Genomic DNA, 26,171 nt, shown 5'->3' with positions numbered 1-26,171 from the left:
CTCTTCCTCTCTGAACGGTTTGACCTCACTTCCTCTCTCCTTTCCTCTAACTCCCAGCTTCTCCTCCTTGTGGATCTCAACATCCACCTTGACTCCCCAGACTCCTCTGGGCTTTTCTGCAACCTATGCGACTCCCTTTCTCTCTCCATTCTACCCTCTGGTCCGACTTTGCCAGACACACCTTGGATGCTCTCATCTCTTTGGACATCCCCCTCTCTAATCCTCTCACTACTCCTCTCTCCTGGACTGATCACTTTCTTCTTTCTTCTCACTTGAAGCTTTCTGCCCCCTTGGCAAAGGCCCACCCAGCACTGCCACCTTCCTTCGCGGTCATTCGACCTATGAAGCATGTGTCTGTGGCTGCCATTGCCTCCACTTTCTCTCCCTCACCTACTCCTGCGGCTGACTCCCATACTGACACAGTCCTTTCCAACCTTCACGTTTCCATCTCTAACACTCTGGATATCCTTGCCCCTGTCATGAGGGTCTGCCCGAAGCCTGGCACCAAGTGCAACTCTTGGTATGATACCGATCTGGCCACTCTGAAACGCAAGTGCAGAGTGGCTGAACGGAAGTGAGGAGCTTCGGGTGCACCCTCTGACAAACTGGCATGCCACCTGCTCCAAAGGCAATACAGACTCTTCATCTTCTCCAAGAAGAGGTTCGAATTTCAAGCCCACATCTCTGCGGCCTCTAATAACACAGCCTAACTTTTCAAAATCTGCAAGGAGGTGGCCAATCCTACTTCAGTATCTACCTCCTCTATACCTAACCAGGCCGTCTGCATGGGTTCTCATTTCACCACTAAAACCCAGGACATCCTGTCCGCACTCTCCGCCTCTTCTCATCTCTCTCCGTCTACCTCTTTCAGGCCCTCCTTGGCTGCCCCCCTCGTCCCTTTCTCTATGCCTTCTCTCCTGTAACACCTGATGATGTTTCCAGACAAGTCCGATCTATGAAAGTGTCATCCAAACAGGTGAATCCTCCTGCTCCTCCAGAACCCTTAAGGACAACACTGGTTCTCTCGCTCCAAGCCATGGCCAATTTCTGTAATCACTCCTTTGCCACTGGATCTTTCCCCTTTCTTCTCAAGCACTCCCTTGTGCACCCCCTACTAAAAAGGCCTTCTGATGACCCCTCCATTTCAGAAAACTATCACCCGATCTCTATCACTTCTTTCCTGGGCAAACTCCTGGAGAAGTTGGCTATCTCCCAGCTAACCCTCCACACTGAATCTGTTGGTTGTCTCCATGGCCACTAGTCTGGCTTCAGAGCAGCCAGAGGCATGGAAACTGCACTCCTGAACACCTGTGAAGATCTTCTCTCTAATCTTGATTCTAGCTCTCCCATTTCCTCATTCTCCTCGACCTTTCCTCTGTATTTGACACGCTCTACCACAACATCCTTATTACTCGTCTCTCCGAGACCCTGGCCATCATGGATCTGTCTCTGACCTGACCTCCTTCCTCCTGGACTGACCTTCCAAGTTCAGCTTCAGTATTTTCTCTCCACCACCTCTCTCTCCACGTGTGGTGTTCCCCAGGCCTCTATCCTCTCCCCCTCGCTCTTCACTGTCTATCTGGCCCCTTTGGCCCTCCTGATCTCTACCTTTTCCTCTAACTTTCAGTGTTATGAGAATGACACGTAGCTCTCTGTCAGGCTCTCCTCGGCCTCCACCTCGCTCATTCCTGACTGACTATCCACTTTTCAGGCATGGTGCGCCTCTAACAATCCCTGCCTTAATGCCAGTAAGACTGAGATCCTTCTCATTGGGACCCCTGCGCCCTCTTTCCCTATCTCACTCTGGCTGCCCTCCTTGGGCCCTCTGCCCTCACCCTCTTGGGAGGCAAGAAACCTTGGGGTCATCTTCAACTCCACTCTCTCCTTCTCTCCACACATCATGGACCTTGCCAAGGAGGCCGATTTCCAGCTGTACCTCCTCAGAGGTATTCTCCCTTTTCTCCCCTTGCCCCAGAAGCTCACTGTCTCCAGAGCCCTGGTTCTCTCTCTCTAGGCTGGACTACTACAACAAGCTCTTTCTCAATCTACCTGACCCTACTCTTCGCCCTCTTCAACTCATCCAGAGTAGGACCGCAAGACGTATCCTTGGCCTCAAGCCCAGGGACCACATCTCTCCGGCCCTAAAATCCCTCCACTGGCTCCCGATGGCTGAAAGGATCAAGTTTAAGACCCTCTGCATTGTCCACAAGGCTTTCTGGGGCCGTGGCTCTCACTACCTTCAACTCTCCAATCCCAAGTACCTTCCTCCTAGAGCCCTCCGCTCGTCTACTTATAATACTCTGTGGGTGAGTCGCTTCTCCAAACAGAGAATGGGGAGTAGATCCCTCTCCTCTGCAGGTGCCTCCCTCTGGAATGTCCTCCCTGCCTCTCTCCGCCTTGAGCCGGATCTCCTTAAGCCCCCAGAAGCTCCTCCAGACCTTCCTTTTCTACTCTTCTTTCTCACTCCCTGTCCGCTGCTAACCTTCCCTTGCTCCTGCTCTGTCTGCTGACTGGCTGCTCAGTGTCCTCTGAGTCTTACAGGACACCAGCCCTCCCCGACCAGTCCCCCTGCACTTGCCGCCTGGCTCACTTTGAACTACCACCTGGCTAACCTTGCACTACTGAGCTGGGATTGCCCGCTGTAGTCCCAGCCTTCCTTGCACTTAATTCAGAGAGCTGCTGCTCTGGGTGAACTATGCCCTGTACGCTCTCCCCTACACTTCTTGTTGCGCACTTGCGCGATCTCACTGACACAAGGCCCAGTAAGATTGTCTTGTCCTTTCTTTGTTCCCCTGCCTTGCCTGGTTGCGCTTTGAAACACTTGTGTATAGGTGCATATTAAATGACAAATCAATCAATCAATTGGCATCAGGATGACTGCATCAAATTATACAAAGCCACCTGTTCTCTCTACTTTTATGTGGCTTTATCCATGTATCTCCTCTGGAGACCCAGCACTGCGTGTTCCAGGATGCGCGTGGCCCTCCATAGGTTTTCGACTACATCTCCCATGAGCCGTAACCAACAGAGTTAATATCGAGGGATCATGGGAGCCCTAGTCCAAAATAACTGGAGGTCTATAGATCGCAGATCTCTACCGAGAGCCACAGCGTCAAAAGAGGATCGGTGCACGAAACATGAATGATTCCATTTCTCAAATGAAGTGTGTCAATTCAGATATGTAGATATTTCTGGCTGCACCCAACATGGAACAGGAAGCAGTTCGTGAGTGACCTTTTGCCATTTTGTTTCTCGCCCAAAAGAGAAAACTTCCTGGTTCTGGACATTTTCTTCGAGGCTCTGAATTTCGAAACCATTGAGCAGAAGAAGGCCTACGACCTGGCGTCGTTGTTAGGTAAGCACGTTAACCAACCTTGTGTAAATGTGGTCTCAGATGCATGTCAAACACACATAGAAGGCTTCTGTCTATTTTTAGCTCCACTCCAGATGGTGGGGAGCTTCTGTACCCTTAGCCTCCCACTTCACACCTTTACTCATGCCTAGGTGCTCAAATTGAGGCATTCCAGATGGTCTGAACTACAACTCACATGATCCTTCATCACTGATTATGCTGGTTAGGGATATTGGGAGTTGATGTCCAGAGCATCTGTAGGGCCTCAACCTGAGTACTCGTGGGGCAGCAGGAGGTGCTTCAGTGGAAAGTGGTCATGGCGCTCACATCACTCAGTTACGGTGTAAGATCAGAATGCCTTTTTTTTTTCTTTTTTGCTTTAATTACACACCCTGTTGTCTGTTGAGCCATTAGAAAAGGGGTCTGCAACCTTTGGCTCACCAGACCATCAGCGATCATGGCCGTCGTGTTCTGAAACATCTGGAGGGACGCAGGTTGCGCCTACTGCATTAGGAAACTCATCACTGAAATTCCCACAATGTAGAAATGTGACTTCTTGAAAATCTGCTGTGCATTTCAATCTCATTCTTTGGACTGGATCTCAAGATGGGATTTTCACTATGTCTGTTATTCACTGCTTCTGCTTTATTTTTCCTACCTCGGAAGAGGTGGGCATAGACACTGCGAGTGTCCCCTCCTGGGCTAATGGTGGCACTCCAGTGGGTGGGGAGGACTTCAATGTCTGGGGACTGCTAGTCAGGTGTGATAGAATGCCATTTAGTGAAGGCAGAATAGCCCAAGCCTTTTTGATTTTTAATGCTAAAATGATGCAGGTAATTCTGTTTCTGAAATGGAGGTCTGCTAATCAGACTCCTCTTTTTCTTAATGCTCCACCCCGAAGTTCTAGTGTGCACATGTACCTTGCTGAGACAGCCTCCTGGCCCCTCAGCATTAGCTTGCCACAAAAAAGCTTCAAAGGTCCCATGTGCATTCCTGGCAGCTGATGGAACACAAGATTTGTGCAGGGAAAAGGTGGCTATTTACCTGTCTGCACTACATTTATTAGTGTCTAGTGTGAGTGTCTGCAATAAAGCCATGTTTAACAATAACCAAGTTGCCGCCTCTTTGATTCTCCTGCAATAAGGGTAACAACTTGGCCCAGGGCACAGGAATGCTCCTGGGAACCGTTGACTCAAAGGCAACACTGCCATGTCAAAGTCACTCTCACACCATGGGGCTGACCACTGGAGTCCCTCTGAAGTTAGTAGACATGGGAAGGGGGTGCAGTTAGAGTAGCCAGAAGCCAGAGGTGAGCTGAGAGAAGAGTTTCACCATGTTGGTTTCTATTAGGGCTCTCTTCGCCTTCCTGTCCCCTCCATTTCCTGCAGAAAGGTACTCTGGGTGTGATGTCACAAAGCAAATGGCACTTGTTTCAACAGCCTGGTTGGAACCCTTACTGCAGGCTGGCTGGGAATAAATCAATTGTGACAGTTTGCCTTTATAAGGAGGGTGCACCTCCTTGTTCTTTAATTCATCTGTGGACTCTCAGAAGGACAGGAATAACTCATTGATTTGCTGTCAACAATACAGTGTATCACAAAGTCATCTGCTAGGGAGCTGTAGAAAGAAGGCATCGAAGATACAGAGCTCTTTCCTTAAAATCAAAACAGAAACAGTGGAGGTGAACTTATGCTAGACCAAGGACTTTCTGTTGTCTGCACTGGAACAAGGACACTGAAGGATCTGCTGTAGGTGCCAGCCAACTCCCTGGAGTGGTAGTGGAAAACAGAAGGAACACCTTGAATTCGGACTCCCAGCAACCCAGAAGCCCATCAGCAGCTGGGATCCGGTTTCGTCCCCTGTCGACAACTTAGAGCCAGTTTGACCACACTCAACACCTTTTGAGATGTCACAGGACCAGTGATGCTGTTTTTGGCACTCTAAACAAACTTCAAACCACTTGCTGCACTTCTAGCCAACCACAGGGTGGCTCAACCCATAAAAGAGGACTGACGCCCCTCCCCCCATACTTGGGTTCGGCATTGTGGGAGCAACTAACATGAAGACCGACTCGACTGCTAGAAGCCCTCGAGCTCGTCCGTTTCAAACGCCGACTCGACCCATCAGTGTCGTCGCCCCCGGGCTGGACTTGTTTCCGCAGCCCCAAACTGTTGAAAAACATTGTCCCACTGTCTCAAACTCTGACTCAACCCATCAGGAGTCTGCACCAATGAGCTGACTCAATGCTGGCCGTCAATGTGATTGCATCCACTTGACAGGAATTAAGCACCCGAACACAAGAATAAAAGTGCTTTAAAGAGGCCATGTGCCCCTGGCCCACTTTTGAGAGGACCATAGTAACTTTTAAGCCCCGCCTACTCTACCTTTTTTTCAAAGACGTAACTTTGAACAGTGACATTGTTGCCAATTTATAGCCTGGACACCACTGCTCATCTACCCAGAGTACCCTTTCACAAAAGTTTGCATTCTCAGAGCTTTCTCTACAGGGGTTGTTTTTTCCTAGTGTTTTCTAATTAGTTTGACTGCATTTTGTTGTTTGATTAAATCTTTGTATTTTTTATGGACCTTGATTTGATATTGTTTTATTTTGGACCATTGTACTTGGGTTGCTACTGTTATCAGCTCACACTCCTCCTGAAGATATAGACCTCCCTCAGCCTGCACTTCCGAATGAGGGGAAGGAGCATCCCTTCCAGTCTGTGCCTTGTTCACCTTTATGACTGTGATCACTGCTGGTTTAATAGCGCTAAGCAAGTGGTTTAGCCACTATTCATCTGGGACCTCCTGTAGAGCAGTACCCATTCCATCACACTGGTGGCAGCGGTTGGATTGGATGCAGACTGTGCCTACAGCGTGGTCATCCATAATAAAAGACTGTGTTTTCAACTTTAGAAATACTGGCAGGCATGTCTTGATTGCTACACAATGGTACTGGACATGTCAGTGCAGGGTCCGAAGCCCAGTGTCTTCGGTGAGTTATGTCAGGGAAGGGGCCTCTCCCACGGAGGTATGGTTAATAAACCTGAAATGCTCACAGGAAGCTATGGTAACAGAGGAGGTCCAGTGGGCCTGTGGCGACCCAGAGCCCCCAGCTTAGTTACCTATTCCACTGGGGGCATGAAAGTGAATGGGGACAGCCATAGTGATAGTTGTTCCCAACATTCCTCCTGGGGGCAGGTAGTGTAGTTCCTTGCAATTCCTGGGGTTCAGCTAGATCCCAGGTTTCTCTTAGGTCCCAAGTCTCAGCCAGGTCCCAGGTGGTCTCTCTGGGGTGAAACTGAGTGTAGGAAAGCTCCTGTAGAGGAGAGGAAGGTGGCCTAGAAGAACAGGGACTGAAAATGTTACAGCTGTGTAATCTAAAGCTTCAGGAGAAAGAGGGGACACACAAATAGACCTTCAGTCGAGAGGTGATTGTTTGCAGTGGTGGCACCCAAGGAAAGCCTATTCGCCATATACCCAAGGACATAGTCCCACAGTATGAGGTGGAAAATAACTAATTTGACTGGTTCAAAGAACCATGTCTAGCCCTCCAGCTCCAAGAGTCAGGAGAGGAATTATGAGGGGGGAGGGGCAGCCGGTATGAGGCAATTAACCTTTGAGGCATTTATACACCAGCCCTCAAAATATCTGAGTGGTTGAATCACAAATCTAGTAATAAAGTTGACACATTTGAAGGAATGTACAATTTAATTACATGTGAACATGTCCTTAAGCATTATTTGACAGACTAACACCAGCATTTAGCGATCAAGAATATCACAGACCCTAGGGAGCTTGCAAGAGCCGCTGACAGGTATGTGAGTTCTCGAGTCCAGAAAAAGACTCGGGTGAACCACAGGCATCAGGAAAGGTCCCCAAAAACATGATAGAAAGTCCCAGCTACATGTCTTCTCATCTCCTACAGGGAAGAGGGGTGATGGTTCTTCTAACACTTGGGCAACTACATCCTCAGCACCCAAAGGTTGCTTTCTGTGTGGGAACATGGCACATAGAAAGGAAGACCCAGCCTGTAATGCTATACCCAAAAAGGCCGTAGTCAGTGCTGATCCCACGAACAGGTCATAATGAGTGCAGTCATCTTAGAAGATTAACTCCCACTAGGCCAGGGAGTGGCTGAATGCTCCCAGGTGTCTCCGAGTGGCGATGGTACTGGGTCCTCTCAGAAGGCCCCGGTACCCAAGAATATGCAGATCTTTTTGGAGCACGTCTTCCTTAATGGGAGCAAAGCTCCCTCACTGTGTGACACGGCTGCCAGTGTCACTGCTGTCAGGAGACGGTAAGTGCAAGGAGATCAGATCAATTCAGATCCAGTCAAGTTAGTTGGGGGGTTTGACAGACTCAGCCGATACCCTCTTGGCAATCATGGAGTTTATCTGGAGGGGGGAAACCTCTCAACGCTGAGATGCTGTGAAAGAAACCCTTCCAGTTGACTGTCTCTTAGGGAGGACCTTAGGGAGGACCTACGTCTAGGGCCAAAGAGGCCCTGGGCTCTGGTTTATCACCAATGAAGAAAGAAAAAGGCTGCAGACCCCAGTAGTGCCAAATCCAGACCCATAATCCAGATATGTTCCTGCCAGAAGAGGCCTTGTGACTGCTAAGTTACCTACTATGGTAAAACCGGATTCATTGATCTCAGGGTTGCCTACCAGTATTGAAGCTGAACCTGAGGTGGTGGGCACGGTTGCTTCAGACTTTAAGGACCTGTCAAAACATCAGCTTGAGGCCCAAATCAGGATGACTGATCAGAATCTGCCAATTTACCTCCAGAAATCATTGGATTTACGTGCAGTTTTTCTGCAGGTGGTAAATCTGCCAAAAACTATATGTTGGTTGTGTGAGAAAAACTGTGGTAATTCCGAAACTGCCCAAAAATGTGGCGGTAATGATACAACTTTTTTTTCCAAACCACCAAACTTGTAATGTGGTCCTTTATATCTAAAAGACAAAAAATACATTTAATTAAAGTGCATTTTGAGGAAAGGAAAAGTAAAGGAAGCTGAGGTTTTTGCAAGTGAAAGGGTAACAAAATGCAGAATAATAGTATCTGCTCTTCATCAGGAGTTTTTCTGACAAACTAGAATAAAGTATAGATAGTGAGCTAAAGAATCTGGGTAAGACTCTCGTAACCGTAACTAATGTCCAGCAGAGGGATTCCCAGGACCCCTCTTGTTTTTTGCATAATTCAAGTAACTTTGGGTCTCACCCCAAGTTACTAGGGGAATCCAGACGTGGACCCCTTGCTCACTATTCTTAGAGAGGCACAGCTACACCCTACTGATAAGGTTCAACCAGACCGAAACACATGTCTGGGGTTTGCTGTTGGTACTCTTGTTCAGAGGAGAATTGCCTGGTATTTCGGTGCTGGACTGCCCCTGGGCAGGACAAAGACTGATATGTCTGTGAAAGATAGTGAGCTAAAGAATCTGGGTAAGGCTCTCGTAACCTGGACTAAAGTCTGGCAGAGGGACTCCCAGGACCCCCCTTGTTTTCTAGAATAAAGTCCAGACATAATTGTCATTTGTTTACATCTCTCAGATATAAACAGTCCAGAATGAGAATTAACAAATTCAGTTTTTCTCCTCCTTTTCAGACAGTACCATAAAATATGCTGTGTTATATTTTGCATTTTTTTATATTAAGGCAAGTCACCACCATAGTGGTCTCAGAGTGCCTTGGTGTGTCGATGAACTGGCATATTCTGCCCCTGCCAGAGGTACCCAGAGTTCTATGTCATATTCTCAAATAATAAAGGCTGCACACAAAAAAACACCTATTTTTTAGGCCCTTTTGGTGCAGACTTTAATATTAGAAACATATCTTTCCCCTCCCGCCTTCTCTTATCCGCCCCGTGAAATTGGGTGGTTTCATCTCCCAAACCCACCTTTGAAAATGCACAACCCCCCGCCATAACCATATCAGACGAAACCCCATGCAAACACACAAACACGCACACGCAGACACACACCTTCCCTCCACTACATACACACATGCGCGCAGACACTTGCCTGTCAGCAGTCTGTCATCTTCTGTCTTCCCCCTGCCTGTCCTGGATCTCATGTCAGCCCCTGCGCACACTTGTCTGCAGCAGGGGAGCGACAGTTATGATTTAGAAAGACCGGTCTGAACTTTCTCAGAGCGATCTTTCTAAAGTGGTCTTTTTAATGTTCGATTAAATTAAAAAGGCTTTTTCACTCCATTCCGTACCCAGACCTTAGTCTGTGGAAGGAAAACCTGAGCCATGGAAGGTTAAGATACTGGGCCTCATTACGGGTCCAGCGGTAATCCTGCCGGTGCTACCAGCGGGTTGCCGCCAGACCCATAAAAAATCTCTGATGCCTGAGTTCCCGGTGCCGCCGGGCTATTACAAGTCCGGCGGCCGGGAAGTCAGGCGCCGATAATTTTGTTAATCGCCATTCCCATAGGACTCTATGGGAGTGGGGACATGGAAGCACGGGCACCTTTTATAACGGTGCCGGTGCTTCCGTGACTGCTTTGCCTACTGTGACTGATGCGCCCGGCAGGGTCAGACCTGTCAGGCACATGGCTCTGGCAGACAAACATGTATTTTGCCGGTCGGGAAACAAGGGTGCTGGCATGCTTACCGGCACCCTTATTTCCGTACCGGCAAACTCGGCATCAGGCCCATTATGTTATGTTATGTTGATTTATACTGCACACCGCTACCACCCAGGGGCAATCCTCAAGCGCTCACATGGCTCTGCAAGAAAGAGAACGGGGTTGGTTAGTGAGGGTAGAGTTATAGGATAGTGGGCATGGAACCACTGGCGATTGACTTGAGGTGTGACGTTACGATACAGGGTCTGAATTTTCATGGTGCCGACCAGAAGTTGTGGTTATATGCGGATGATTTGTTATTGTTATTAAGGAATTTAACAGTGTCCCTTCCGGCCTTGCTAGATGTTTTGGATAGATTTAATGCGGTGGCTGGATTTAAGGTAAACTGGTCTAAATCTGAGGTGTTGCTGATTTCAGGTTACTGTGACAAGAATCTGATTACTGAGATTGGGTTTCAGTGGTGTGACAGGAAATTGAAATACTTGGGTATATGGCTTACCCCAATAGTGGATGAGATGGCTGTGGTGAATATGAATGAAATATGTAATGTTTTGAAAATTAACATTTTGAGGTGGTCTTTGCTTCATTTGTCCCTGTGGGGCAAGGTGAACGCTATAAAAATGAATGCTGCTCCAAAGATTAATTACGTTCTAGGTATGCTTCCGATGAAAATTGGCCAACACTATTGGAAAAAAATTGATGGCTTGTTGCAGTCGTTTCTGTGGGATAATAAACCGCCACGGCTAAAACTGTGGAAACTCCAGTTGCTAGTGGAAAAAGCGGGTGTGGGGGTACCGAACTTTAAGGCATATCATTTGGCTTTTTCAAGTCATTTTATTGTTCCCTTTCTGATGGATCAGCCTGATGAATGGGTAACTGCTGAGGCAAGTATGTTTGGCCCGCTCCCTCCAAGGGCAATTCTCACGGCAACTAACAAGTTATGTAAGAAATCACCTTTGACTATCTTTTTGAGAGAAACGTGGAGGCAGATACATGAATTGATGGGATCGGTTGCTTCAAAGACCATCCATGCATCCATTTGGTTGAATCCGCTGATTTCTGTCGGGAGTAAGCCTTCATTTTGGCCGGATTGGTTTCTAGGTGGAGTTCTCTGGATTGGTGATGTTTTGGTGGATGGAGAGTGGATTGGGGAGCGTGAGTTGCGAGCAAAATTTCATATTGATCATTTCAGATCTGATGATTTCAGAAGATTGAAGAGGCGTATAGGTGATGTGACGGAGCAAGGAAGTTCAATGGTTAATCTCTTTCTTAAAGAAAGGGATCCAGGTGGTTGTTCAATCGCTAGCAGGATATACCATTTTATAGTGTCTACTTATAAGGAAAATTCGATGTTGAGAGAGGAATGGGGAAGGAGATTGGGGTGTGAGGTTTCGCCCGAGATGTGGCTGGATATGTGTACGAATATTAAACATTGTGCTATTGATCTGGTGGAAAGATCGAGACGGATAAAGATACTCAATAGGGTGTTTTGGAGTCGGGAACGGATGTTTAAGAGGGGATTGATGGACTCGGATGATTGCTGGTGTTGTGGGAATGGACAGGGAAGTTTGGAACATCTACTATGGGAATGTGTACGTGTAAAGGGATTCTGGCATTATGTTTGTTGTGCCTGTCTGCGTGTCTTGAATCTGAATGTTGAATTGGATTTTATGACTATGATTTTGGGAGGAGAGTTGATGGAGCATCTCTCTATGTCTCGAAAGAAATGTCTGCTCCGTGGTCCTAGTATGGGCAAAAAGCTGGTTTTGAGGGCCTGGAAGTCACGGAATGCTCCAACTCTTGATGATTGGATTGAGGGAATGTCTGCCCTGGCTTCCATGGAAAAAATGTTTTTTAAGAGACAAAGGAAGTTGAGTGTGTACAGGAAAATTTGGGAGGACTTCCTGAATATCTACTAATTTATTGCTGGTTATGAATATGTAATGTTCTGCTGTTCTGTATATTTTTACTGTACTGTACTATTTGTTCTGACTGATTTATCGTTTATCTACTTGTGAAACTTTATAAATAAATAAATAAATTAAAAAATTTAAAAAAGGATAGTGGGCATGTGTTGGTTTGCAGGTGGTAGGTTGCATGCACTGGCTTGTTGTATCCGTACTGGTTAGGTCCAATGCCTGGGTTGTTTTCTATGTGACTGTTTGTTATGTTGGGGTGTGCTTGTGTGTTTTATGTGTATATTGGCTGTATTTAAGGTTGTACGCAGCGGCTTGTTGTATCCGTACTGGTTAGGTCCAATGTCTGGGTTGTTTTCTATGTGACTGTTTGTTATGTTGGGGTGTGTCTTTGTGTTTTATGAGTTTAATGGCTGTATTTAAAGTTGTACGCAGTGGCTTGTTGTATCAGTACTGGTTAGATCCAATGTCTGGGTTGTTTTCTATGTGACTGTTTGCTATGCTGGAGTGTGTCTGTGTGTTTCATGTGTAGATTGGCTGGTATTTAAGGTTGTGCGCACTGGCTTGTTGTATCTGTTTGGGTAAGGTCTAGTGTCCGGGGTTGTTTGTCTTAAGGGTGAGTTACTTATGTTGGGTGGGTGTTTGTGCATAGGTTGGCAAGCCCAGTGGGCGTGTATATCATTTGGGTGGTGTGTTGGAGGAAGCAGGAGCGGGCTGGTTAGTTCTTTGGCTACTCTCTAAGTTCTTCTACCTGGCTAATGTACACAATACTTTCTAATGTGACGGGCACCCAAGGATGATGATTGGGCGATAGGAACTAGGCGCTGCAGACGATAGGAAGGGAGGCATCTGTGTATGTCAGTCCCGTTAGGCGGATCGTAGTTTTATAATGCAGAAAGAATGGTAAGTCCTAAAGTGTTGGTGATAATTGGATTGTGTTTGAAGGCAGATTTGGAGAATAGAAAATTAGTACACAAGCTAATGTTTGGATGCACGAGCGACTTGAGATGTTCTTGTGCCAACCCTTGAAGTTTGGTAGCATATTTGCCAGGGCATACCTTTTCACTTTTGCCGCGGGAGATCTCCAGAGTATTAATTCTAGTGCTACCAAGCTTGCGGGTCAGGTGTGGTTTAGTCAAGAAAAGACTGGGCAAAAATGGTGAATGTCATTGGAAAACAAAGGGTAAGGAGTGAATAGCGCTAACTCATTGACTAAGTCAGGTTCTACAACCTGTGACCCTCCAGATATTTTGGACTGCAACTCCCATGATACCTCACAAGTGACTATGCTGGTTAGGGCTGATGGAGTTGTAGTCCAAATCATCTAGCGAACCAAAGGTTGCAGATCTGTGGGCTACACGTCTCACCCCTAGACAATGTAGTCCATGATAATAATAACAATAATTATTATTATTATTACTATTATTATTAATATTAATATTATTATGGTATTTATTGAGTGGGGACCTAGCTTCGGGAAGGAACGAAGCACATTATAGGAGGTATCAACTAAGCGAATATGAGGAATCATGGGAGCAGATTGCAGACCCACAGAGCCATAGGCACCCATGAGTGGTAATATTCAAAAGTAGTATCCCTTTTGCAGCCCTATTATCATCATTGCATTAGAAATTAAATGGGGAAATAACTGTCAAATATGTTTGCAGCCCTTTTTTTACCTCTTAAAATTCATTGAAGAACATACAAAAATAAATATGAAAAAACCTAGAATTTCTGATCTTGATTGGTCAAGAAACTTCTCTTACCCACATTGCCCCATGCCACCCCCATCCTACACGTTACATTAAAAAACACACACAAGAGCCATTTTCAAGAAACACATATAACAAGTGTCATCATCAAGCTAAAACTGCAAAAATAAATTTAACAAAAGAAATGTCAATGCTTCCAGAATCGTTAATGAACAAAAATCAGACGCACATCTATAAAAATAAAAATGCCAAACCAAATAAAACACTTGGAAATAGAAGAAAATCACACTCCATTTAAAATGAAAATTCCTTAGTATTTAGGTTTTATTTTAAATATTGTTCCTTTAATAACAATTGTATTCAATAATATTTTTTCAATTCAAATATTTTCTTTGGTCATTTTTGCCATAATATTTTTACGTCGCTCATTTTTATGAGGCTTTATGATCAGTGTTGAGTATACTCCGAACCGATGCTTGATTTGTGCTAACAACTAATCAATAAACTGAAATCCATTAGATTGAGGATGAATGAAAAAAGACCCTGGGTCATGTATGTGGAAAAAGCTCCTAGTGCCCGATTCCCAAGGTTCTTTTCAATGGGAAGCACTGATTGAAGAACTCTTTGTGAATCAGGCCCATAGAGCGCGATATATAAATAAATATATATGACTTGGAGCCATGGCTGGAATGGCAACAGCACACCATATCTTCTGAGTTGCGGCACGTCGAGTGTGTGCATGAGCCGCACGCAGAGTCAGGTTTCGGGCAGTGGTGACCCTTGAGGACCCTCTTGTCCAGTGCAGCTTGACTTCAACCTGTGAGAGCCAGAAGAACCCTTAATCGCATTGGTTGGGACCATCCACCGGAAGAAGACGCGATACAACTCAAAGCGCTGTCGGCTTTATGATTGTACAATGGATTCTGAGAAAATGGAGCACAACATGTTTTGAATGAAATGATTTACTTTTGATAATGTCGTTGGAGTAGAGTGGGTTACATTGACCGGAAGAGTATACACTGTTTTGAGCAGTCAATCGCAGGGTAGGAAATTGATGAGAGCTGGGAGCTATTTAGCTCCTGCTTGTAGCCTAGAAGAGCCTTGTTAACTTCACACCAAATGCGACCAGAAGCTATCTTTGGCTCCCCAGGCCAACTGATGCCGAACAAACACACCTGTGTGAATTTAACTCTATCCATTTGGGGCTATCTATAAATAAACATTACGACATATACTATAGAACATTTAAAGCAAAAGGGCTCATACATTTTGGAAAAAATGATATGTTTGCATCTTGTGTGGAAGTTACAGTCGCAGAACGCTATGTTCTCAAGTGGTAGCTCCTGGTCACTGGTTAATGCCGGATACCCAGGAGCGACTTTTAGCTCCTGCTTATCCAATCTTCATTTCGAGCCCTGCAATCGTTCCTTCATGATGATTATTGTCTACCCTCTCATAGGGGACATCGGAGGACAGATGGGCCTGTTCATTGGGGCCAGCATCCTGACCATCCTGGAAATACTGGACTACGTCTATGAGGTGAGTGCCACCTGACACCGGCAATGGGGAGGGGTGGCGGTGGGGGCTGGAGCACAGAGAGAAGTTCAGGGGCCCTCACAGGCTGCTTTAAACAGCTTGGTGGACCTCAGCCGCCCACCGGCAATTGAATTATTGTAAATGGTTGGGAAGGAGAAGTACAGCAAGGAGCAAATAACCCATATTTACTCCATGCAGTACTAAATACATGCCATGCCATGCCATGCCATGGGCAAGGGTCAAGTAACTCATTCAAACTTATTTGTGGCCACAACAGGTTCATGCATATGAAAAATTGATATTATTCGTAATGATTATGGAGTTGCCTAATGTAATGTAGTATATAAAAATGCATTCTGAAATAATTCAAGCTACTCAAGGAAACTACCCAAATTATCCCTTGAGGAAGAGCAGGGGGCCTGAAACATTGAGGTGGGATCATTCTGTTGTTTACTCAATTGGAAGAAAGCTACCATACCAACAGTGGTCCTACACGAATGTGGGGCCCACCTTCTATATAGTATGGCAATGGATGCCCCTTCTAGGCCACTGTCCGGGGGCAGCTCTTTGATCTGCCGCTCCACTCTGACATACTCATTCTCTCACTTCTACTGATGCAATCTTTCCTTTCCTCCCTCTTCCTCTATTTCTCTTCCTGTGGCCCTTTTTTCTCTCTAATTCCCGCTCACACAAGCCACTCCCTTTTGCTAAAACGTATCTACCCTTCATCGGCCCATCACCCTACCGATATCTCCTAATTGTTTTCAGATGATCCTCTCTTTCTTCTTTCTCTCATTCTTCCTTTCTCTTTCCTTTTCTCTTTTTCCATATGGCGCTCTTTCTATCTCTGTCTCCTAGTTTTGTTTTTCGCTCTCTTTTTCTTCCATCTTCCTTTCTATCTATCTCTGTCTCTCTTACTCGCTACTTGCTTTTCTCTCTTCTCGCTTACTCACCCTCGCACTCTCTACTACCTCCATCTCTCTTTCTGCCTCTTTTCTCTTCTTCTCTCTATCTCTCTCACTCTCTACTGCCTCCATCTCTCTTTATCTCTCTCATTCTCTACTGTCTCACGCATTTCCCTCTTCCTCTCTCTCTCACTCTAGTGCCTCCATCTCGCTCTCTCTCTCTTTTCACTCTTTCTCTCCCTCTATCTCTCTCACTCTCTACTGCCTCCGTCTCTCTCTCACTTTCTCTCCCTCTCTCTATTTCTCTCGGTCTCTGATACCTCTATTTCACTGTATCTCTCTCTCTCTTTTCTCTCTCTCTCTCTGTCTCTCTCTACTGCCTCCTTCACTCTGTATCTCTCTCATTCTCTACTGTCTCACACTTTAATCTCTTCCTCTCTCTCACTCTCCACTCTCTATTTCTCTCGGTCTCTGATACCTCTATCTCACTGTATCTCTCTCTCTTTTTTCTCTCTCTCTCTCTTTTCCCACTCTTTCCTCTCTATCTCTGTTTCTACTGCCTCCATCACTCTTTACCTCTCTCCCTCTCCAGTCTCTCACGCCTTTCTCTCTTCCTCCCTCTCACTCTCTACTGCCTCCCTCTATCTTTCTCTCCCTCTCCCACTCCATTTCTCTCTCTCTCTACTGTCTCCATCTCCCTTTATCTCTCTCATTCTCTACTGTCTCTCGCTTTGTTTTCTCTCTTCCTCTCTCTCACTCTCTACTACCTCCATCTCTCTTTATCTCTATCACTCTCTAGTCTCTCACGCTTTTTTCTCTTCCTCTCTCTCACTCTCTACTGCCTCCATCCCTCTTTCTCTCTCTTTCCTCTATCTCTCTCTCTGTCTCTCTCTACTGCCTCCATCGCTCTTTATCTCTCTCACTCTCTACTCTCTCACGCTTCTTTCTCTCTCTCTGTCTCTCTCTCTACTGCCTCCATCCCTCTTTCTCTCTCTTTCCTCTATCTCTCTCTTTCCTCTCTCTCTCTCTCTCTCTACTGCCTCCATCACTCTTTATCTCTCTCACTCTCTAGTCTCTCACGCTTTTCTCTCTTCCTCTCTCTCACTCTCTAATGGGTCCATCTCTTTCTCTTTCTCTCTCTCTACTGCCTCCATCTCTCTTTATCTCTCTACTTCTCTACTGTCTCACGCTTCTTTCTCTCTCTCTCTCTTTGTCTCTCTCTCTCTCTCTCTGTCTCTCTCTCTACTGCCTCCATCGCTCTTTATCTCTCTCACTCTCTACTCTCTCACGCTTTTCTCTCTTCTCGCATCCACTCTCTAATGCCGCTAGCTCATCCCCTCTCTCTTATTTGCACTTTCTTTCCCACTACTTCTCTTTGCAACATTATTTCTGCTTTGATGTCCACCCAGGTCATGAAAGTGAAGGTGAACCACGTCTTCAGACGCAAGACCACCCCTAGCAAGAAGCCGCAGGAGGGCATTGCGACCCTGGGGATGGAAGAGATGAAGGACCAAGCACCGGTGAGAGATACCGCCTCTTCCCACTTCCATGCCCATGGCCCCATTGGGTTCACTGGAGACTCACTCATTCCCCCTTCACAAGTCTCATGCACTTCCATGGAGTCTCAATCACTCCTTCCTCAATGACCTCTGACACTTCCATGCACCTACAAGCATTCATTTATCATTGGCCTCATTCACTTCAATGGAGTCTCAATCTTTCCTTCCTCAATGACCTCTGACACTTCCATGCACCTACAAGTATTCCTTTATCATTGGCCTCATTCACTTCAATGGAGTCTCAATCATTCCTTCCTCAATGACTTCTGACACTTCCATGCACCCACAAGCATTCCTTTATCATTGGCCTCATTCACTTCAATGGGGTCTCAATCATTTCCTCATCACTGGTATCATATTTTAATTTTAACAGAGTCCCTCACTACGAGTCACATTCCCCTCAACGCTGGCCTACTACGCGTTCATGGAGTCCCAGTCATCTCCACATCACTGGGTTTTACCCTTAGCTGGATCATCGCACCTTATAAATCACTGGCCCAATCCCCTTTTATGGAGCCCCACTTGTTGCCCCCTCACTTCATGTGAACTACACACATTTCTTCATCAATGGTCTACTGCACTTCATTGGGGACCCACGCATTCATCTCATGCGCCTTAGTGCAGTCTCGCTCTTTCCCCACAGATCTCTTGAAACCTAGCAGAGACCCCGGACTGCTTCCATTGTCCTGCGGCACATGGTACTGCGCTCCCTTCAAACCTAAGCAGGGCAATTAAACGGGGCAACAGTTGCATGTAGTGCTAAAATGGCAAAACACGACCTTAGAAATATATAACTTATGTTATTAGAGGAGAGCACCTGTGTTTCGTCCGCTGGTATCACTCACATGACCTCAGCAGAGTGCCTCTGCCCAAGAGTCCCTTAAAAAAAAGTACGTTCTTATCAGGACACTCTTCATGGTGGTGGCCAACTCTATCGTCAGGCTCATGGGTGAGCTAATCCTTGGATGTCCTTAGTACCCGGAAAATATTGTACAACCCAAGCATCCACTGATGCTGAAATAGCCTCTGGGCTTGTTTTCAAATGGTCCATAGCCACAGAAATGGGAGGAAATATGAATGGCGTAAAATTGCGACGGATCTTAATAGACTTACTGGCAAGCGTAATCAATCATTCATGCATGTGGCCGGCCAATAGAGGCATGTACTAGGATGTGATCAGCCCTTAAAAGGCCCAAGTCAAATCCATTTTGATTTGTTATGCTCTTTGTTCCCTATGATGTCATAGCTTGAGTGACCGAGATCTTGTTCCCTTCTTTTAGAGTCCATGTGAGCCACTGGGCAGACATCCGGAAGGAGCGTACGCTAATACCATGCTTCCCAATCATCACCACCACCACCACTACAGCCACCAGGGAGTTTTTGAGGACTTTGCCTGCTAGTAGTGAAGCCAGGAAGATTGTGGGCCTGATCTCTAGGGGTAGCGTGACCCCAGCTCCTACCCTAAGCTTCTGGACGTTCAAGAACCAAAGGCAACTCTTACAACAGACAACAATACACCCTGATGGTCAGAGTCATGAGCCAATCGACGAAGCAAGAGATCCCATGGGCTGTGGGATTATGGCACCCGGTGGGCACAGAGATCTTCCAACCAGAGGAAAGTAGCCTCAACCCCTATTTGAAATGCCAGGACTCTGGGTAGGAAAACCCTCCTACCTTTATCTAGACATTGAGTAGGTCTTAGTCCAGGAACAGAAACTGTCTGCACTTTCTAAGGGAGCATTGGGTGTTTTCAAAGCACCACCTACTGTCCAAAATGTGACCCCACCCCCAATCTCTGGTACATTTTTCAAGAGATGCCAAAGACTTCAACCACCAATGAAGGATGGTTCGCCCACAGCCGGCAGAGGCCTAGCCTCAACTTCAAGCACACACACTAGAGCCTCTTGTCCTTTATAAACCTGAGAACAACATGAAGATCAAGGCCTAGACTGACCTGGACGGCTCCTCTTGCACTGGTCTTGGATAAGGATTGGCTCGTTCCAGTGGAAACTCCCTTTATATAAATGAATCTCTTTCTTCTAGTATGTAACATAATGTTCACTGCTCCAAATCTTCTCCTTATTTCAGAGTTATGTTTTCCAAAGTACTACATTCAGAATGGGGATCACTGTGGAGTTCTATTGGAGGGAATGGAAATGAATGGTTCAATAAATGGGATGCCCTACAAGGACAACCGCGAGGGGCTGTTACTTTATCTTGTGGGGCCTTCTTGTTTTCTTAAACCGCCAATGCCTTGACTCTCAGGTGAGCGAAAGGAGGTGGATGTATTGGACAGCTGGGCATTCCACATCTGGAGAAAGATGGTGGGGTGGGGGAGCCTCAGAGTGTTGTGAAGTGGAATGTGAACCAGGCAGTGTCATCCTGCTCAACCTTCACTGATGTCATTGATTTATGGAGGTGGCAGATGACGATAAAGAGGGAGCTCAAGCACATTGATGAGAGGTGTAACCAGCTGAAGAAGTTAGGCCATGATATGGAACCTGATGCTTTTGGCCCATAGTTCGCGCTTTATAAATTCTAAATAAATAAGGAAACTGATATTGGGGTCCTATGACCATCAATCAAATTCCTGGTCCTTTCCACCAAGACAAATCAGATGGTATGATGTAACCCCTCCTCTCTCCACTCGGACTCCCAACAAAGCAGTTCAAAGCATTACTCTCTGCCTTTGTCAGGGTGCCCAATGAAGGAGTATAGGGCACTTCTAAAGGAATAGGAATAGACCCACCCCAGATCCCAGGATAAGTATGGCATGAGTAAAGGAGCAAGTGATGCGTAGCCAAGCCAGTGAATCTCTGAGTGCCTTTCCAGATCTCGTACTCTGCATGGCAATCATTGGGGTCTCAATGTGGATCCTCCATGTTATGTATTTTAGTTTTGGTATTTATTGATTGTGAGCCTCGCTTTGGGGTGCAGCAGGGTGCTGTATGTCAGATAGGGTTACAGGTGCACAATAGATGGTTGCAGTGCAGTTCAGTCACTGCAACATGGCATTTATTGCTGGGTTGCCAGTTAGGGTAGTGGGGAATAGTTAAAATTTACAGTCACTTCCTTACACGCCCACCTGTAAACGAGGATAGCTCAGCAGTTGGTAGCCTCCTGGGGTCCAGTGGCTGCACTTGGTGAGGGCTAGGGGTGCAGCACAGAACTTCCTCCACCTTCTCTTTTGGAGCCACTGATAAGGATTCAGATGTCAAGAGCTTGGTGGGACAGGGTGGCAGATCCACAACGTGACAGATGGCACCGCTCTGTGTCCTCTATGCTGACAACGTAGCTTCACGCAATGGGCTGCCACCCCACACAGGGTGGGGTAGTGGGGAAAGAAAGATGCATCTGCATGCAGGTAGGAGGAAGCGCGAGGAAATAAAGAGCAGTAACCGCGGGATGAAATCCAGGACCAATATCCAGAGGAAAGGTATGAAACTAAGGGGCAGGCACTCTAGCAGCTGATGGCTGGAAGGCTTAAACCCTGGCAATTGCTCTGGGCAACCCCCCAGACCATCGTTCTTCACCTGCCAAGCCATTACAGAAAGGGGAAAGAAGGCAGGAACATAGGGGGCTATGGGGTCCATGGAAGAAATGAGAGGCAGCCTGGTGCAAAGACTAAAGGGTAAGAGGCAGCTTCGGGGTGCAGGGAGTGAGAGGTCAACACAATACCTCCCAATATAACCACCGAGGATGGAGAAACAGCATGAAGATGCAGGAACTTGGATAGAAGGAAGGGGCACTATAATCTAAGGGTACAACGTTGGTACATCCACAGTCCTTTTTCCGATGTTTTTTTTTTAACCAAGATTCTTCTTTTGAAAAAACTGATCGAAAAATATATGAGGTTGTGGGAAAGGGTTTATAAGTGGTAGGGAAATAAATACATGTTTTTCGAGAAAGGAAAGTATCAGTAAAATCACTCCCAACCCCAAAAAAAGACTGTTGTTGTAATAACATAGAACCAGGCTTTGAAATGAGGAAGTCAAGAACATTAGAGGAAGGAGCTTAACGGGCATGACCTGTAGGACAAGGCAGAGAGAGGAAGCAGGCACAAAAGATGGAGGTAGAATAGATGGTGCAGGGAGGGGATTGAGGAGCAGGATCTCCAGAAGAAGGCATTGTGATGTGGGGTACTAGAGAAAGCCGATAAAGCATGAGCTGTATACAAAAGATCTAATGTTATTTCATGTCACTGTATGTTGAAAAGCATGTATACTGTGTCCATCACCACCACAACGGCCCTACAGCACCAGAGATTGTCTGAAAAGGTGGTGTGGAGTGCCCTGGCGCAGAGTGAACTAGATCACAGTCTGTGGACGAAAGGAGGAGCAGGGGTGAGAGAAAAGCAGAGGAGGGAGGAGGATATCAATAGACAAATTGAAAGCACATGTGGGAATTGAGAGGGAATCTAGTTTTGGTGGTAGGAATGCTGATGGATCAGGCAACATGCTGACGCAAGGAGCGATGGAGGGGCAGGTATAGGTGAGTTTCTGAAGGACCAAAAGTGGTGCAAGTTGATGCAAGGACTGAAAGACTCACAGGAGGGAGCAGGAACATGCATAGATAAGAGTGATCTATAAACAGTGACTTATAAATAGAAATGAAGGATAATGCGGGGATTGAAAAAGGTGACATTAGTGACTGTGAGGAATTTGACCATCCGGGAGTGTGTGCTCATCTGGGCCTTTTTGAAATGTTGTAAAAAGCAGAATGATGGGAGATCAACCTCAGAAAATGTGCGGGGATAATCGGCACACATCTTCCTATGCTCGCCGCACAACTAACACATAGTCAAATGTACTCTGGGGGGATACAGCCTACAGGCGCAGTCCGCCCTGTCACGTTTAGCTGGAACGTGACAGCCACGGGTACATCAAAGCATCTCAGGATGGAGGAAGGCAACACCTTCCTACTGCCACATGGCCAGCATAATTAAATATCAAAGGCTCCATGGATCCGCCCTGTTCTATTGTCAAAGTTCTGTGTGGTGGCAGCGCATACTGATGAAAGTTAAACGGAAGCAGGCCTGCGAAGAGGTCACAGAACTAACACAAGGGACAGGAAATGAACACCTCTTTCATATGCAATGTGTCAACTTGAAGCTAGCTCCCACCCCTGTAAAGGGCAGTGAATGCCATGTCTGGGGCAACTGTTTACAGTAGGCAACCCCTGCAGCGAACACCCTTTCAGAGGGAAAAAGAATGTGATTTGATGGAGACAGAAAGTCTGTTCTCACCACACACTTCAAGGGAGACCTGTGCTTTGATCAAGACTCACAAAGTGCTCAATTAACCAGAGAGCCACTTTGATCCACAACAGACAAGAAGATGGGTCAGACTTAGTAGTACATGTTGTCACCCCTTGCATTTCCTGTTGCATAGCACTCTGGTTATGTCCTCATGCATAACAGAAGATAGTTGGTGGGGACCCAGTATTGGTTCATTAAGATAGGCTTAGCCTGTACCAATCACTGGGGCCCATTTAACTTTAAAAGAGGGTCGAGCCCCTCTTTGGAAGATCATCCGACAACTACGAAAGGAGTAAGCAGAAGGACTCATTTGTACCCTGGCTGAAGGTACAGTCTGCCTTGCAACTTCTGCCGGTGAAAGAAGACCAGGATTTCCAAGAGGGAAGCAAGATCCCTCCCCCAAACGTCTCCCAGAAAGCAGAGGGAGATACCATACTCAGAGGACCCATCCAGCAGCTCCAGAAATGGTACCCAGCCAGCACACAACATGCCTTGCTAGGTTCCGCCAGAAAGCTTCCTTGGTGGGAAGTGCCAGAGAGTCTCTGAACAAAGGACAAGGCTGTTGCCCGCAAACAGTCTTCTTAGCTTTGGGCCATCCACCTTAAAGGACAACACAAACCATGCAAAGAAGCTAGGAGGAGTGCCACAACAACCATCAAACAGCGTCCATCTTTTAAGGACATTTTTGAGGCAGTCGAGCCCTCGAACAGCATTAATGTCACGCTGCAGTCACTAAAGCCATCTGAGACGCCTCAACCAATGTTCCAGATCCGCCAACCAGCACAGCGACGATTTTTTACCCCGAGCTGCCGTGTGGGCCAGCCTGCAGCCGTCCGTCCAGCCTGGTTTGCCAAACTGCCTGCCGCCTGATACCCGCAGCTGTCTCCCATCTTGAACTCTGTTGCAGGAGCTGCAAAGCATGCTGAAACCGACTTGATGCTGTCGAGCATCAAGATCATCTCAAGCACCAGGTACATTGTGGTTCTGTCCCTCTGGTCCTTTTCTGAAGGCCCCTAGTGACATTTGCGACCTCTTGCTCCATTGGTGCTGAAACCAAATAACCTTGAACAGTTAAGACTGATTTCTTTACCGACTACCCTCCTGTCAGTATCCAGAGTGCATCTCTTTCCTCCGTGAAACTGTCAGTCCTCTGTGTTCCTTTACAGGGTAGGTTGCATTTTGTAGTGTGCTAGAACTGTCTGTTGTAATAATAATAAATACGATATTTGTATACAACCTTGACTGGACAGTCCCTTTTATTATTGGGTAATAATTATATTTTCACTGTTTTACAACTAACCAACATTCCACGACCTTGCAGAGATAAGCCTCCCGTTCCGTCCACGTTACGAAAATTGGACATGGAGGTTTATAATTTACTTAGGTTTCAGATCTGTTTGGATCCCTTCTGGTGTACTAGAGGTGTGGGGCTGATTGATGGTTTAGAAACCTATATTCGTCCCTGGATCAGTGGTGCCCCGGAAGTTGATTCGCCAAAGTGACTGTGTTGTCGGTCACTGAATAGTCATCAGGAGAAGACATATATGAAAGGAGCAGGAAGAGCAGAGTGTCAGAGAGGTCAGCACCCAAACAACAGTGGGAGGCAAGGGTGCATGGACAGTAGAAGAAAAACACCTCTGGTGTATAGGGATCGCTTAAAAAAGGGCAGAAGCATTGTGCAGGGACAGGGGTAGAAAGAGGCACAGAGAAGGTGTGCAGGGAAAGCAGACGGGGCACAAACACCAGGACAAAAATAGCACAAGGTGACATAGGTGTCGGAGCAGCCCAGGTGCAGAGTTCAGCACCAGCAGGAGAAGCACACATGCAGGGTACCTGAAAAGAAATCGAGCAGTGTGCAGGGAAAGCAATGATAGTAGACGAGTGTGAAGAGACAGCAAAAGGGGTACAAACAGCAGAAAAGCAACACAGAGATACAAAGGTGCAGGAACAGTAGAAGCACACGTAAGGGGTGCAGGAACCGAAGTACACAAAAGCAAGTTGCAGAGAAACCAGGAGAATATTAATGTGATTGGGTCTTGTACTGCGCACTGTTGCCACTTTTGTGGTCTCTTGGTGTTCTGGTGAATCTACAATGGAAGTGGGATTGGGAAAGTGTTAGTAGGATTGAGCGGGAGAAGAGCAAGAGAGCTTTTGTGTGCTGTTGGTGGCTTCAGTTCTGAGAAACCAGTCACTGAGCGTAGGTGTGCTTTTGGTTGGTAGCCGTCATGTGGTGTTGAGGTATGATTGTGCGTGGTTTGGTTTCATGTTTGGTATTGTGAAGTGCGTGTGGTTTGTAGTGCGGTAGAGGTATGGTTGTGTTTAGTTCAGAGTTGGAGGCTGCATATGCAGAAGGGTGAGTTTTTAGTACAGTTAGTGAGGAGCAACACAATTCCTACACTCAACAGTCCATCTAAGTGAGATACATTTCCTACCCCCAACAACCAGTTCAGTTAAGTGCAGCACATTTCCTTCCCCCAACAATCCATCGAAGTGTGATACATTCCCTATCCCCAGAAACCATCTCAGTGCAGCATATTTCTAGCCCCCAAGAATCCATCTAAGTGTGATACATTTCCTATCTCCAACAACCATTTAAGTGAAGCACATTTCCTGCCCCCAACAATCCATCTAAGTGCGATACATTTCCTGCCCCAACAATCCATCTAAGTGTGATGCATTGCCTACCCCCAACAACCAGTTAAGTGAAGCACATCTCCTGCCCCCAACAATCCATATAAGTGTGATACATTGCCTACCCTCAACAACCAGTTAGGTGCAGCACATTTCCTGCCACCAACAATCCATCCAAGTGCAGCACATTTCCTTCCCCAAACAATCCATCTAAGTGTGATACATTTCCCATCTGCAACAACCAGTTAGGTGCAGCACATTTCCTGCCACCAACAATCCATCCAAGTGTGATACATTTCCTATCCCCAACAACGAGTTAAGTGCAGCACATGTCTTTCCCCAAACAACCAGTTCAGTTACTTGCAGCACATTTCCTTCCCCAAACAATCCATCTAAGTGTGATACATTTCCGATCTGCAACAACCAGTTAAGTGCAGCACATTTCCTGCCCCAGCAATCCAGTTAAGTACAGCACATTTTGTGCCCCCAACAATCCATCTAAGTGTGATACATTTCCTACCCCCAACAACCAGTTAAGTGCAGCACATTTACTGCCTCCAACAATCCATCGAAGTGTAATACATTTCCTACCCCCAACAAACAGTTAAGTGCAGCACATTTCCTGCCCCAACAATCCATCCAAGTGCGATACATTTCCTGCCCCCAGCAATCCATCCAAGTGTGATACATCTCCTACCCCTGGCAA

At 46.5% G+C, this 26,171-nt stretch overlaps 1 protein-coding gene across 1 annotated transcript in view; it reads left to right on the top strand.

Annotated features, from left to right (window-relative positions):
• The window catches only part of LOC138489208 (acid-sensing ion channel 4-like), a 214,817-nt gene extending 190,747 nt beyond the window's left edge, over nt 1-24,070 (top strand). Inside the window, exons 7-10 of the mRNA XM_069616876.1 lie at nt 3,264-3,355; nt 15,037-15,116; nt 17,428-17,538; nt 18,858-24,070. Coding sequence (XP_069472977.1) covers nt 3,264-3,355; nt 15,037-15,116; nt 17,428-17,538; nt 18,858-18,977 — 403 coding nt within the window. The 3' untranslated portion in view covers nt 18,978-24,070. The remainder of the gene's footprint in view (nt 1-3,263; nt 3,356-15,036; nt 15,117-17,427; nt 17,539-18,857) is intronic.
• Nucleotides 24,071-26,171: the final 2,101 nt, after the last annotated feature.

This window comes from Ambystoma mexicanum, chromosome 9 (assembly GCF_040938575.1).
Source record: "Ambystoma mexicanum isolate Mex_15411 chromosome 9, UKY_AmexF1_1, whole genome shotgun sequence".
In the NCBI taxonomy this organism is placed as follows: Eukaryota; Metazoa; Chordata; class Amphibia; order Caudata; family Ambystomatidae; genus Ambystoma; species Ambystoma mexicanum.
Note: the sequence above shows the minus strand (reverse complement) of the source record. Positions and strands in the feature narration are given on the sequence as shown.